The sequence below is a fragment of the Arachis hypogaea genome, chromosome 20 (genome assembly GCF_003086295.3).
Source record: "Arachis hypogaea cultivar Tifrunner chromosome 20, arahy.Tifrunner.gnm2.J5K5, whole genome shotgun sequence".
Taxonomy (NCBI): domain Eukaryota; kingdom Viridiplantae; phylum Streptophyta; class Magnoliopsida; order Fabales; family Fabaceae; genus Arachis; species Arachis hypogaea.
Genome location: NC_092055.1, coordinates 138705513 through 138721062, shown reverse-complemented (window position 1 = coordinate 138721062; position 15550 = coordinate 138705513). Strand labels below are relative to the sequence as shown.

The 15550-nt window shown below is 37.1% G+C and overlaps 1 protein-coding gene across 1 annotated transcript; it reads right to left on the bottom strand.

The window, feature by feature from the left end:
* Nucleotides 1-10375: 10375 nt before the first annotated feature.
* LOC112783560 (putative SWI/SNF-related matrix-associated actin-dependent regulator of chromatin subfamily A member 3-like 1) lies at nucleotides 10376-14233 on the bottom strand. Its single transcript, XM_025826554.3, has 3 exons — nucleotides 12902-14233; nucleotides 12291-12573; nucleotides 10376-11363 (listed from the first exon to the last, which is right to left on the bottom strand). Exons 1-3 carry the CDS (start codon nucleotides 14231-14233, stop codon nucleotides 10552-10554), a joined length of 2427 nt encoding a protein of 808 aa, XP_025682339.1. The 3' UTR covers nucleotides 10376-10551.
* Between the last annotated feature and the right edge of the window lie 1317 nt (nucleotides 14234-15550).

The following is a 15550-nucleotide window of genomic DNA, read 5'->3' as shown; positions in this document are numbered from 1 at the left end:
CGTCGGTTGTGTGTCTGTGTTTCTGGTGAAAAGTGCAATATTTCGATTTGTCAACGCTTTTTGATTCTGGATAATTGCCGGCTTTGCGAGGAGGCTTAATTAGCTTAGAGTTGAGTATCTCCTTGATAATGTCGTCCCTTTTTGTGTTGAATTGAGTGTATGAGTCATAACGAGGGACCGGCTTAAATGCTTTTTTGCCATCCCGGGGTTTATCGTCGTCTTTGCTTGTGGTTGATCTTTCTGTCCTCCTTGCTTGCCTGAGTTCTTCGACATCAATCTGACCTTTGGCTTTCTCACGAAACTCGGCTAAAGTTTTGGGCTTTGTCACAGCGATAGTTTCCTGAAATTTGCCGGGGGGGAGGCCGCTTTTAATGGCGTGGAGATGGACCTCTGGATGGAGGTCGGGGATCCTCATGGCGACCTTTATAAAGCGGGTGATGTAATCCTTCAGGCTCTCTTGTGGTCCCTGCTTAATAGTCGTTAAATAGTCAGAATCGTGGAGGTATATTGCGGACGCTGCAAAATGGTCTTCAAATTGGCCAGCTAACTCCTGAAAACGGGATATCGATTCTGCAGGCAAAGAGCAAAACCAGTCAAGTGCAGAACCGTCTAAAAAAGATGGAAAACATCGACAAAGAATTGGATCAGATGCACCATTAACAATCATAATAGATCGGAACTTCTTGACATGTTACTTTGGGTCACCCAATCCGTCATATGGGGTTAGAGTTGACGGAAGAGTGAATTGTCTGGGGAGCTGAAAGTTCATTATATCTGCTGTAAATGGCCCTGCAGAGTTGTCAGGTTGTTCTTCCTCGTTGTCAGGCTGAGCTTCTTCATTCTGGTGATTTCCTTCATTGTTGCTTTGAGGTGTCTCAGAAACATGAGTTCGTTCGTTGTTCTCGTGGTCATCATTATTGTGCTCTAAGCGAGCTTGTACCAATTGGGCGATTTGGTTTTGCATTCTCTGGTTATCCTCCGCCATTCGTTGGTTTGCTTGTTGAAGCTCGGTCACTATCCGTAAAAGCTCGGATGGAGTGGGCGGGGGAGTGTCAGCCATGAGAATGTAAGAAGATTTTGGGGATTACCACAAATGATGTTTCAAATTTTCGGGCCCCACGGTGGGCGCCAATGTTCTTACCAGCTTGAGCCAAGGTATAGGTCGTCTTCCCGATAAGGTCGGCAAACTCCTAAGGCGCGATGCGAACCTCGTCGGCAAGGGAAGGGTTGGAAAGGTGGGTACCTGCAAAGGCACTCCGACGCTCAAGTCAATAAGAGAATGTGTATGAAGACTTTTTCTTAGAAAAGATTGCATACCTCTTTTGTTTCTGTTTCTCTCTTTTATACTTGCTCGGATAGAGATGATTGTTTTGTCCGAGTCGTAACGTCTGGGGAGAAAATTAATCATATGTCCGACGTTATGGAAATAAATGCCGATTATTGCAAATGTTCGGTTATTATCGTGAATACGTTACCGAGTTATAACTCGCAACTGATTTTACTGATCATATCAATAACCATCACTATCACCATCGCCTCACAAACACAGTTTTTAATTTTTAGACTTTCTTTTCTTATGATGTAATTACCCATTTTATTAATCTTGTTTTCTTTCAAATTCAACTAATCATCATAAAACGACTTAAAAGAAGAAGGAACGAATAGTTATAAAGAAAAGTTAAGCGGCATAGATGGATGCTCATTGATTACATAGTGTAAACAATATATTAATTATATTTTTTAAAATATATTTAATTTATGTGTGCCATTACTTTGGTCTAAAAATATAAAATATTTTATTTATTTTTTCATTACAATAAAATAATACCTGACTTTGGAAAAAAAATACAATAAACAATATTTTAACAGAAATTTAACAGACAAGCAGTTTTTAGTAATTTTAGTTATTATTTGATCAATATAAATATTAAATTATTTTAAATAAATAATTTTTTTAATTTATGTCTGTAAATTCTAAAAAATATAAATACAAATGATATTGATTCACATATGTAAATTCTAATAAATATAAATATAATTTATATATTTTTGTGTGCAAACACTTATAAATATAGATGTAAATTATTACTAACCTAAAATAATAATATTTACAGATCATGTAGTATTGCTAATATTTTAATAATGAATCTATTTTTTTAAATACAACACTAAAAAGAATTTTATCATAAAAAATAGGCAAAATATGAAAAGTGCATCTAACATGAGACACTGTCTCACTTTCTTTTCACAGACTCATCCTCAACACGAAAATGAGTTTCTGTTGTTCTGTTTTTCCTTTTTCTGGATAAAAAGCTATTATCCATGGACCCTGATACGGATATGGGACACGACACAATACAGGATATGTGGATACGAGAATTTAAAATTCTTATAAGACACGGAGACACGATATATATATAAAATATAAAGTATTTTTTAGATAAATTGTAATGATATTTTGATATTTTATTAATATTAAAATATAAATTAATTTTTTAATTATTTTAAATATTTTTTTAATTATATAAAGTATTTAAAATATATTTTATTTTAATAATTAATAATATATATTATTTCTAAACTCATCTCAAGAATGTATGTTAAGAATAATAAGACTGGACACACTGACACGTGATGGTATTCAGGTATATTCAAGTGTATCCGGAAAATTTTTTTATATTTTTTTATTAAGACACGGTTTAGACACAAAAAATATGTATGCCGGACGAATGTCAATAAATGTTATGTTTAAAATATATCCGACACGTAAACACGACAAATCAAGAAAATATATGTGCTTCATAGAATAAAATTTAAAACAGCCACCCTGTAATTTACTGCATCAACTATAAACTTTGATCCGTCACCTTATAACTCGGTCTTTATTGTGCATTATGAGTAATAATTCGAAGTTAACTATCATTCATTCTTTGCTTATAACCGACACCTTCATTACCGACTTAATGACCATCATTTCCATCTTAATGACCAAACAGTTATAACATGAATATCATTCATCAATTCTATGCCTATAAAGTGCACTAATTTCTATATCTCGAGACAGATAGATAGACAATACATGATAAATTCTATTTTCATTTCTTACATTCTATATTCATAGAATTATTATAAACATACAACACATGATAAGTTCTATTTTCATGTCTTACATTCTATATTCATAGAATTATTATAAGCACACACATGATAAGTTCTATTTCATGTTTAACATTTTATAATCATAGAATTCTTATACCTCTTAAACACTTACTGACTTGAGTGTCGAAGTGTCTTTTGCAGGTACCCACCCCCTTGTTCTCTCTTTGCCGACGTATAACTCATCTTGACGGAGAGCTTACAAGTATTCATCGATGGACGAGCTATACATCGGCCAACCTCTACAAGAACAATTGGCGCATTATTAAATATCAATAATAAAAAATTAAATGTAAATTTATGATTCTAATTGTCATAAATATGATACTAATGTAAATAGCTTTGTTAAAATACTCTATAATGCACGTGTGTATTAATTAGTTACAAATTAATATTAATATTAATAATTAATTTCTGTTATTAATTTCGTGCTACTAAAGGTTATATATAGTATTTCTTTTGTGGTTCATGAGTCTAAGTTTGAGAGCCAAAGTATTTTGTTTATTTTTTTTAATTTGTTATTCTTCTTTGACTACTTCATTGAATAAGAATGTATTCTTCGTATTGTTCTAAAAATCAGACCGGACCAACCGGATTAACTAAAAACCGATCCTTTGGCTGGTTTGGTTGATGCCTAGAATTATCCTACAAAAAAAAACGGTTATAAAATTAGTTGAACTGACAGTTAACCGGTGAATCGGACCGCTTTTTTAATTTTTGATTCGTTACTCTCTGTAATACAGCACCGTTTTGATGCCCAAAAAATAAACCCTCGGCCCAGAAGCCCAAAAAAACCTATGCCTCCTACCCCCTTCAATCTCTCAGGTAACGTTTGTTTTGAAATACTGGGAGACTGGGACTCAGTATCATGTTTGTTGGTCCAAAGACTGGTACTAAAATTTCAGTCTTTATCTCAAAAATTTCAGTATTTTAGTCCTTTCAAAAAGTAGGGACACAGTGAAGGTCTCATACCAACCATGGAGCAGGTTATGCCCGGAGTGCATCATTGTTATTGTGCAATACACATTTGGGGCAATTTCACTAAAAGGTGGAAGGATAAATAGTTGAAAGGAGCAGTCTGAGAATGTTGTAGAGCCACCACAGTTTACGAGTTTGAGGCTGCAATGATGAGGTTAAAGGGAATCAACAATGCTGCCTGGGAATACTTAGATAGATTTGACCCAAAGACTTGGACAAAGGCACATTTCAGTGAGTGGCCGACGGTGGACAATATGACTAACAACAACTGTGAGACATTCAATGGAAAGATTCTCAAGTACAGAGGCAAGCCAATCATCACGATGTTAGAGGAGATTAGAGTACATATCATGAGGGTTATGACAAGGAATAAAAAGTCTTTTAGTGGCTATTTTGGTTCGATAGCACCAAGACAACTTAGTAGACTTGATAGAGAAAAGGAAGAAAGCAACAAATGGACTCCTACATGGGCAGGTGATGACAATGAAAAAATATATGAGGTTGAGAAGAATCCTACTAAAGTAACTATGGACTTGAGAAATTAGAAGTGCATCTGTAGATTTTGGCAGCTCACAGGCTTGCCTTGCTGGCATGCTTGTGCAGCACTTGCTCTGAGAGATCGTAGGCCAGAAGATTAGATTCATAATTGGCTGGGAATGGCTGCATACAACACAACATATCAACATAACATCAACCCTGTACCAAGTAAAGAATTTTAGGATAAGGCTGAAGGATATCCTCCACTGCCTTCTCATTACAAGACACCTATTGGCAAACCAACAAAAAAGAGAAGAAAGGAGAGAAATGAAGTAAGACCGAACCCCAACCCATACAAGCTTAAAAAGAGATATGGAACAATTATTTGCAAGTACTGTGGTGAGGTATGAATATGTTGTTTTATGTATTGTTTCTAGAACTCACTCATAATGTTATATTTACACCAACACCTGCACTATTTTGTAGAGTGGCCACAACAGTAGGAGCTGTCAAAAAAAGTTTCATGATATGGCTGATGAGGTAGCAGCTATAGAAGCAGAGGAAGCTGTTGTTGCAAATGAAAACCTAAACCAACAGAAACTTGCACAGCCACCACCACCACAAGAAAACCCCCCAACTAATGCACCCCAATAACAGAACCCTAATGATGCATCTACAGCTCCAAGACCCAAATCTAACCATGTGGTCTCAACTGAAACAATGAATGCTGCAAGTCCAGCAATGAGGGAGAGGTTTCAACAGTTCATGCCAACTCCAAGTCTGAGACAACAGCCAAAGCCTGGCCCAAGACCATCAAAACTGGTCCCAAGAGGAGTTCTTGGGAGAACCAATGGCCCAGCTGCACCAACTGACCAAGGTGGTCCAAGTAGAGGTGGGGTCATGCAAGGATCTGCAACATAGACATAGGACCCAGGATGAAGACTGTTGTGCATGTTTTGTTTTTTGGTTATTAGGCCATTTGAACAACTTTGTGGACAAGGCTATTTTGTTTATCATCATAAACTTTTCTCTTTTTTGTTGTCTGGTACTATGTGATATGTTATACACATTGTGACTTTGCCTGTTAATTAGGTATTTCTGCCTTGTTTGGAAACTTAGTGATTAATGCCATTACTATGACTATTTTGTTAATACAATGAAGCAGAGACTTCTAATTAAAAAGAAGTTCTTGGATGTTATTATCTATCTTTACAATAACAATGAGTTGCTTGGTTATGAGTCACAGTCAATACTCATAAAGTTGACAACTGCTTATTTTGTTCCTTTACACTTTTTTTTGTTGTCAATGGTTGATGTTACACCAATTACAATATAAAATTCATAAGAACAGAGAGCTTTTTTTTTCATTTATTCAATGCAAGTTTCAAATTGATTACACATGATCCTCACCTCTGAGCATATATCATAAAAATCCATAATGCACAAAATTCCAACCCCAAACAGATGCCCATAACCATATTCTTAATACACTTTATTTCACCCCTAATCTGATTAACTGTCTTTTGTAATTTTTGCACATCTTCTTTCAATTTTGTTGAACACTCTGTAAGCTCAATCATCTTCTGGTATGATTGTTTCCATGGCCTTTCTTCAGATACAACATATGTCCTCACGTTTCTTGTTTTTCCCTCAACTTTGTCCAGCCAAACAAAATAGTCACACTGATGTTCAGCACTCTGAAAATTTGACACAACAATTGAAACGGGTGAAGAAGGAAAGAAATGGATGAAATATAACACTCTACCACACAGAATTTTATGCTTAAGTCATAAGACAAAGATAGTGAGATATTATGACCTCTAAAAGCAAAATTATATATATAATATAATGAAAAATATTTATACTAGGAGCCTTCGAAGAAAAGGGTAAAACAAAATCGTTAAATTAAAACGCGCAACTCTCACGAAGTGATAAAGCAAACGAAGCATCGTAAAAGCAAGCTAACATGGATATAAACAAAAGAGAGTTCCAAGGTACAAATATCAAAGCTCAAAACTCGGCTCGCGAAGACTAAACCGGCCAGAGCACATAAGTGTATATACATATATTTATAAGTGAACCCAAAAGAACCCAAAATATAGAGTTACAGAATTTGTTTCTCCAAAATAACCTCTAAGAGGAAGTTAATACATCATATATATATATATATATATATATATAAGCAGTGGAGATAATAAGTATCTATATAAATATATATAACCAAAATAAAGTCCCAAAAGCTCAAAGATCTTTGCTATCAGAAGCTTCCAGCATGCCTCAGCGAGGAGCCTCACGTCCTGCATCTGAAAACCACAAAATCCGCATGTCCGGTTCTCAGCATGGTAACAGTGCCCACATATCTAACATATAATGTCTTGGGAAAGCCGAAGGCAATCCTAGAACTTCTGACATATAATTAAATCTTATAAACATAATTAAACCATGAAAATGAAATAGGCAACTAGTTAAGGGTCTTTAGACTATCTAATACTCCTCAATCCAACTCCTCCGAACCTCCCAACTGTCACTGGAATCGGTTGTTACAAACACATTTATTACATACAAGAAAATCACAGGTAGAAGGCATTTACAGCAGATAAACAAGTAGCAAGTAGTTATGCAATCAATTAGGCATTCCAAACAAAACACACTAAACAAACATATAGATGCATATGATGCATGCCTGTCCTAGTGGCTGATGAGTCTCATATGTCGGTTATCAAGCCAACCCGACATGTCTGGTAGCTAACCCGGACACAATCTCTTTGTTGCGCATTAATACCATTAGAGGAGATTCGTGCTCTGTCACCATTAGAGGGTATCTGTGTCCTGTCATCCTTACAACCAGAAAGAAAAATACAAGCATATCACATTCATTCATTAATCACATATGCATCTCTAACATACTCGCCACATTTTCACACTTCCTCAATTAATCACAATCATTTAATCATCAATTATATTTAAGTAATAATTCTTCTTTCATTTTCACTTACATTAAATCATTCACTCAATCATTCATTTTTTTAACTTTTTTCATCTCCAAGTTATCACTCCTCCCTACCTTCTTCTCACCACTTAACATACAACTAAGGTTTATGGGCTAAAAAAGTGAAAATATAGGATTAGAGGTTCAAAATTACCTTTTAAAACACAAAACTCACTTTGTTTATTTCAGGGGTCACGTGTACGCGTGGGCGTGCATTTTTGCTTCCTCGCGTACGCAGCCGTGTGCCTGCATACGCATGCGTACCAAACAGAAGCGAATGACAGCATATAATGGGGTCCGCATACGCATGTATAGCAGAAGCTTTAAAAAGCTGCTAAGTCCAGAATTTTCAGCTTTGTACACCTAACTTTGATCGAGCATAACTTCCTCGTTTTATATAATGGGCCTTGGTCCCCATTTGGGTCCGGTGCAATCGGTTTGGCCTGTTAGCCTATTTTTGGGGCCAAATATTTTAAAATTAATGTCTAAATTCATATTTTAATTAATTCTACCACATTAAACGAATAAATGACCATTTGTACACATAAGAGATGAAAACGCTGATATTTGTACCCATGAAAGCTCGAAACTAATCTTGTACCCATGATAGATGCTGTCCATGTGACAAAAGTGCCCTGCCTTGGATCTGAGCTTGGTTTGTGGGTTTCCGAACCTACCTGGCACTCCCACCCCCCTCCCCAAAGCCATATCTGAGCCAACCATTCACCATCATCATCTTCATCTTCTTCACCATCATCCCCATCTATCACTGTCTCTTCTCAGCCACCATAACCTCCATCACCATCACCTCGGCACCGCCACAGCCACCTCCCTTCACCACAACCTCCGGCGACAAAAACACATGACATACACACTAACAGAGGAAATAAGAGAGCAAGGAGGAAGAGAGCAGAGAAACGAGAGATTCAGAGAGTAAAGAGAGAGCACGAGAAGAGATCCGAGAGAGGGATGGTATCGCGCCGTCACCAGCCACCGTCATGCACCACCACCGCCGTCAAGACGCCGAGCCACCACGCAAGAAGAGGGAGACATTGTCGTTGTTGCCAACGTCGAGGGAGAGAGCGTGCGTCGCGAGCCAGAGACGCCGCAAGGGGGAAGAGGAGCCGTCGTGCTCCGCCACTGCCCAGTCACTGTCGAGCTTCGAAGAGGGAGAGAAAGTGCGCGAAGATGAGAGAGAGAAGGAAAGCCGATCCTGTCACCACCGCCACACCCAGTCGCCGTCATCATCACAGGAGCTCGTTGCCGTCACTAGCGGGAGTCGCCGCCGCTGTCGCCGAAACCACTGTCTCCGTTTGTTTCTCAGCCTTGTCTCTGTTTCTAATTCCTCTCTTGTGTGATGAGATCGCTGCTGCCGTGGTGGTAGCCGTGGGGTTGTTTGTGCTTAAACGAAGCTAATACTGCTGCCGCTCCATTCCTCTGTTCTTTTCAAGTTTTAGTAAGTTGTCCTTGTTCCAAAACCCTTATTGTTACCGTTCTATTTTCATGGTTGATTGAGAATTTTGAGACATTATTGCATTAGGGTTATGTCAATACCTTTGCAAGTTGTTCGATGGCATTGTTGTTGCGGGAAGCTGTTGGTGCGGCTAATGCCGCTACTGCTGCTGATTCGATTTAAAGTCGTTGTCGCCGGAGGTTGTGGTGAAGGGAGGTGGCTGTGGCGGTGATGAGGTGATGGTGATGGAGGTTATGGTGGCTGGGAAGAGACAGTGATGGATGGGGATGATGGTGAAGAAGATGAAGATGATGATGGTGAATGGTTGGCTCAGATATGGCTTTGGGGAGGGGGTGGGAGTGCCACGTAGGTTCGGAAACCCACGAACCAAGCTCAGATCCAAGCCAGGGCACTTTTGTCACACGGACAGCATCTATCATGGGTACAAGATTAGTTTCGAGCTTTCATGGGTACAAATGTCAGCGTTTTCATCTCTTATGGGTACAAATGGTCATTTATTCCACATTAAACTATAAAATTTTATTTTTTAATTTCCTGATTAATAACTAATTTATTCGCTAATTATTTACTAATCTCTCGGATTTTACATGAAAATCCTAACGCTAGTAACAAAAAGCAACGCAATTTCGAAACCTACCTCCCACAGAGGACATCACAGAAACAATCTGTCTGGATTCCACTCTGTTCCAGACTTAAGTACCACAGCTTCAATTCCGTGCAAACACTTGAGTCAAACTTCTTTTTTTTTCTTCTTCTTGTTCCTCAATATGGAAGATTCGCTACCAACAGCGCTGCCACAATTTAGGGATAACGAGCTCGATTTTTCTTAAAGTGAACCCATGTTCTTAGTTATCCGTTAGGGTTTCAACAGAAACCATCTTCTTTCTGAAGATAAAAGAGAACGAAGGTTTTCTAATTAATTTTGTTTAATTAATCTTTAAAATAAATAGTTTATTTTGAGTTGGCACTAAAAGGACAGCTCACTCAAAAGAACAGTGCCAGCAAAGAGTAAAGAGAGCCACGTGTCCACTCAAATTAACAACGCCACACATTGATGGCCGAAAAGGTGAATGTGTCCGCCGGAGTGGATAAATATTGTGCACGCGTGACTTATTAAATGATTGAAGTATAATCATGTCCAACATGTAAATTTTTAAGTGTATTTTTGTACCTTCTTTCTTTTTTTTTTTAAATTTATTTGTCTATAAAATCTTATTTATATTTAAAGTAACTAAAATATTATTTTTTTGAAGTTTATTTTCCTAACACAATTCTCACATATCATACGAATGGCAAGGTCATAGGAAACTGTATAATAGGCTTTCTATCCCCAAAAAGAGTAGGTCACCACCAAACATAGCTTTGGTTTAATTAGTATCTGAACTAGGGTGCCAAAGTAAGAGGTTAGGAGAAACAAAAATAGCAAAACAAAATAATTTCCTCCCTTCCCAAAGCAAGGAAAGTCCTAATCGAACCATCATTCTATGGACATAAGGAAACTTAGATCTTTATAGTTCATGCCACCAGATTCACTTCCCCTCTTGTTAAATGTTTCTCTTGCTAATTCCCTCTTCTTCTCCTGCAACAACAGTATCTTTTCCTCAATGCTGTCCAGAACAACCAATCTAACAATCTTCACCGCCTCTTTCTGTCCAATACGATGGATGCGATCCATTGCCTGTTCCTCGACAGCCGGATTCCACCATGGCTCCATGAAATACACCGTGGTGGCGGCTGTGAGATTTATACCTGCACCTGAAGCCCTAAGGCTTGCAAGCAGAACGGTCGGTCCGTTTTCTTTAGTGTCTTGAAATTGATCAATAACATTAGCCCTCTGTTTAACTGTCATCGAGCCATCAATGCGCAAAGTCTTGAAACCAGCCTCCTTCAAAGGCGCTTCCAATAACACTAACAACTTGCGAAATTGTGAAAACACTACCGATTTTGCTGTTGGCTTCTGTTCTCTTGATTCTTTGAGAAATTTTATCAAAGCAGATGTTTTGGAAGATAACTTTTTATCCGATGATGAGGATGAAGAGGTACTGTCAGCTTTAGAAGGCTCTATTGGGGCTGAGAACAAGTCAGATTCAGATAGAGCTTGACGGCAAAGAGGACAACGGGATCTGCTGGATTGTAGAGATTTCAGAATACAGAGTCGGCAGAAGATGTGAGCACAGCTGGTGATAATGATGTCCGCTGAAGGAGAAATGCAAATTGGGCACTCGTAATCTTCACATTCTTGCAACATCTCAACTAACTTTTGCAACAACTCTGGGTTATTCGAAACATCTGCTCAAAAACAGTATGGTTAGTAGAATATACTAAATGTCATTTTTACCTCTTCTTCAGTTATCAAAGAAAATAGATATTTCTATCTGAATCAACATACCAAGACATCATTCATATTGTGAAACCAGTAGCCGAAAGAACTGTGTATATTCTTTAAAATGTTCTAAGGGAGATTAAAACGAATTCATCCATATTCCAAGATTCAAAACACTGAGCACTCTGGAATTTGATAAAAAGAAATTAATTGTACATCAAACACTAAGGACTTGTTTGGGTGCCATTCTCGCAAAATATCTTTTACAGAAGTAAAAGTGATTTTATGTTTGGATATCTCATGTAAAAAAATCTTTTTATCTATCAATTATTTTTTGGTAAAATAAGATAAAAGTATTTTTTTGTTCATTTATTATGTGAAAAAACATTTTTTTTAAAGGAAAAAAGATCTTTTAAAAAAAGATATAAATTGTAGCTTCTCAAAAAAATTATTTTTTTTATTTTTCTAGTGTTTTTACTTTTACTGTTAGAAATTTGCCAAACACACTAAAAAATAAAAAAATATATGAAAAAAGATTTTTTTATCGATTTAATGACACCCAAACAAGCACTAAATTATGTTGAACATTCTGATTCTAATACTGCACTAATCCAGAGAAGTGCCAGTAATTTTTCAGGAATTATGACTCAGCCTCAAGTGGTAAGTTTGGTGTCTCTTTAAATTTAAGGATCAAAAGTTCAGCAACATGCGTTAAAATTTTGTGAAAATCCTGTTCTCAGGTTTACACTTACATTTCATGAGAAGGATGTAAATTTACTGTAATAAAGTAAGCGACGACCCTGAAGCAGTCACATGGAATTATAAATTGAATATAGGAATCTACTAAGTAAATATCTACTGTTTACTGTGTGGCAAGGAAAGAGAGTATATACCTTCAAGATTAGTTGAACGGAATGTCGTTGCGAGATCAGTGGGGCACAATGCTAAATCAGTACAGATTTGGCGAAGACGCAAAAGCATACTTAGTACAACAGGAAAATTGTTAGTTCCATTGGTAAAACTCCTCATTAAAAGCATCGCTTCTTCTTTCATCCGATCATACAATTCACGTTCTTCTGAATTAAGTTCAACATATTGAGTCTCAATAGTTTTTGGTGGCACCCCTAACAATCCATTATCTTTTGTTCTTCTTAACGAAATTGCAGCCATCAAAACCTAATGAAACAAGTTGGTATAACAATCAGAAAGACTGAAACCACTTATACAAGAAACAAAAACCCAAAACACATAAGAACAATCAATGAAGTTCATTCAGCCCAAAGAAAGAGAACAATCAACACAACTACACAAGAAATAAGAAAAATAATACATGTGTGGAACAGGCTTAAAATACATGTTATAAACAAATAATGTGCTGAATTCAGCTTAGGCTAATGACTAATGTAAGGTACCACAAGGCAGCATAGTATGCAATGTAACACAATGCAACAAAAGCTTTGATGACAATGATAAAGATAACTAACAAGTTATTATTGTAATATACCTGCAGGCGTGAGAGGCCGCTCTGAAGGCCCTGATTAAGAGGCCGTTGCACAAGGCTGCGCCAATAGCTCTTTATGGAGAAGGGCTCAAAATGCAGGAAAGCCATGAGAGAAAACAAGTCCAAGGAGCCATTCTGAATAGGTGTGCCGGTGACAGCCCACCTCCTCTTGGCATTGAGACTAATAACCATCTTGCTCTGCCGGGCATTTGAATTCTTGATAGTGTGAGCCTCATCCAATATGATCCTCCTCCACACCACTTTCTTCACGGGCGAGTCGGGGTCATCCTCCTCCACGGAGAGTGTAGAGTAAGTAGTGAGCACCAAATCATAATCCATGAGGTCCTCAGCATTCTTAGCCCTCTTGTCACCATAATACATGCAAGTCCTCAGTGAACCAGGCACAGTGTGTTCTTCCAATTGCGAAATCCATGTCGAAAACACAGAAGGAGGGCACACTACAAGCGTTGCACTGCTCTCCCCAATCTCAATCTTTCTTCTCTTCTTTCCCTTTCTCTGACCAGAATCCTTGTCAAGGGCAATAAGAGAGAGCAAAGTGAGAGTCTTCCCGAGCCCCATTGCATCGGCCAGGATCCCTCCCCTCAAAGGCTCTGGCTTAACGCACGTGCTGTAATTGGTCAACACGTTGACAAACTCGCCCCCTTCTCCCACCTCCCAAAACGGTGGAAGCTCCTCGCTTTTCTCTCTGTTGAGTAGCCACCACAGCCCTTCCTTCTGGTGCGCCATGAGCTTCGACCTCACAATGCTCTCGGGAGGCTCAAGCGCGTGAGACACACGCTCCTTGACCGTCAAGCTCTCATCAACAAGCCTGAAAATCTCGTCCACACTCTTGAACCTCGAATCAGCGCGGGTTTCTTTAACGGCAACGGACTCCGATAACGTAAAGGAGGCGTCGTTTTGGGTTATGAGGTGGAGGCCTCTCTCGGAGATGAGCTCAATGACAGTGGGGAACGAAGGGAGAGGGGCGAAGATGTGGATTTGGCAGAGGAGGCGGAAGCTGTTGGTCTTGGAGCGGCGGTTGGGGACAATGGCTTCGACGGTGATGAGTTCAGAGTCGATGAGAGGGGAAAGCGCGGCGGCAACGGTGCGATCGATGTGACCGACCTGGATGGAGCGGGTGTTGAGGACTTTGATGGCGTTGGGGTCGTAAGGGTTGAGGGGTTCGCGGAGGAGGGCGACCATTTCGCGGCCGTTGACGGTGCCGGAGTAGTAGCGGAGGCCGACGATGTTGGCGTTGATGAAGCCGATGAGGTGGGGGTCGCCGTCCTCTTGGGTGTAGGGTTGAGAGATGTCGGTTTCATCTCCCAAGTCCATGGCTTCTCTTTTCTTCTGTCACTCTCAATCCAATTTTCAAACTTCAAATTCCAAAAGACCAAAACTGAAATGTTTGCTTTTAAAGATTTCGCCACGTGTGTCTTTTTATTTTATCCTCTACCATATACAAGTGTGTTTGGTTAATGGTTAAATTATTGATTTACTCAATCACTTAGGGTGTGTTTGGATTTGCGTTGGAGAACGAGAGAAGCTTGTTTGGGTTTTTTGAAAACTTTATCTTTATGTTTGGCAATATTTTTATGCTGTAAATGCAGAAGTGATTTCTGCTTTCAACCCAGGTTTACCAAAAGCTAAAAATTCTAGCTTTTCCGTTCACCTTTTCACGTTGGATTGAACTTTAGGTTCTATGTACCAATTATGTCCTTCGTAATTCATATGTTTATTTTTTTTATAGTACTTTTTTCTAATACTCTCTTATGTATATTATTATTTTTTATAAAATTTTTATTTTTTTATATGAATTCTTTTACTGTTATTGTTATTTCTTTTTTGTATGGAATATTTTTTTTACTTTGTATTATAATTCTATTAATTCTATTAGAGTACTAAAAAATATTGAGAGTACTAAAAAAATATTAAAATTTATTTAAATATTTAAAATAAAATTATAAGAACATAAAATAATTATTTAAATTCATGTCTTTTTTGTAATTTTTTATCTAAAAGTGATTTTGAATAATGTAATCCAAACAATATTTAGTTTATTATAATCCATTTTGAATAAGAATTATCAAACATAAACCACGTTAATACTAACTTACTTTTGATCAAAATCAATTCTACAAAATCAATTTTATACAAACTTCAGTTTGCAAACCGTAATCCAAACACACACTTATTAGTTGAATTGGTAAAATTGGTCATAAAAAAAAGTTTATTTTTAAACGTTTTTTGTTAAGTATAGAGTGTTTTACACTTTATTTATTCGTTAAATTTAAATTTTTTATTTAAATAGTCTGAATTTAAAAAGGTAATCTGTTAATCAAGTTAACTATTTTTTTTATAAATTTTAGGTTTTTTTATAAGTTTTAGATATTAAACTGAAATTCAAAAAAAAATAATATATAAATATTAAAAATAACATATTTGTATAACAAAAAATGTTATTGGACTTTAAAATTAAAATAAATAATACACAAAAAATAAGTTGAAAATTCATATACTAAATTTAGAAAAAAAAAAAAAGATGTATTAAAATCTTAAAACAATAATATTAAAATCAATTTTACAAAATTAATTTTATACAAACTTTCGTTACAAATTTTAATCCAAATATACGGTAAGTATTCTAATAAC

Bases quoted from the DNA above. Each gene is read 5' to 3' on its own strand.
- LOC112783560 (XM_025826554.3), bottom strand. From the start codon at position 14,233: ATGGACTTGGGAGATGAAACCGACATCTCTCAACCCTACACCCAAGAG. The intron at 12,574-12,901 runs GTATATTACAAT...TTGTTTCATTAG, and splicing joins GCGGCCTCTCACGCCTGCAG to GTTTTGATGGCTGCAATTTC. The intron at 11,364-12,290 runs GTATATACTCTC...GTTTTTGAGCAG, and splicing joins CCGTTCAACTAATCTTGAAG to ATGTTTCGAATAACCCAGAG.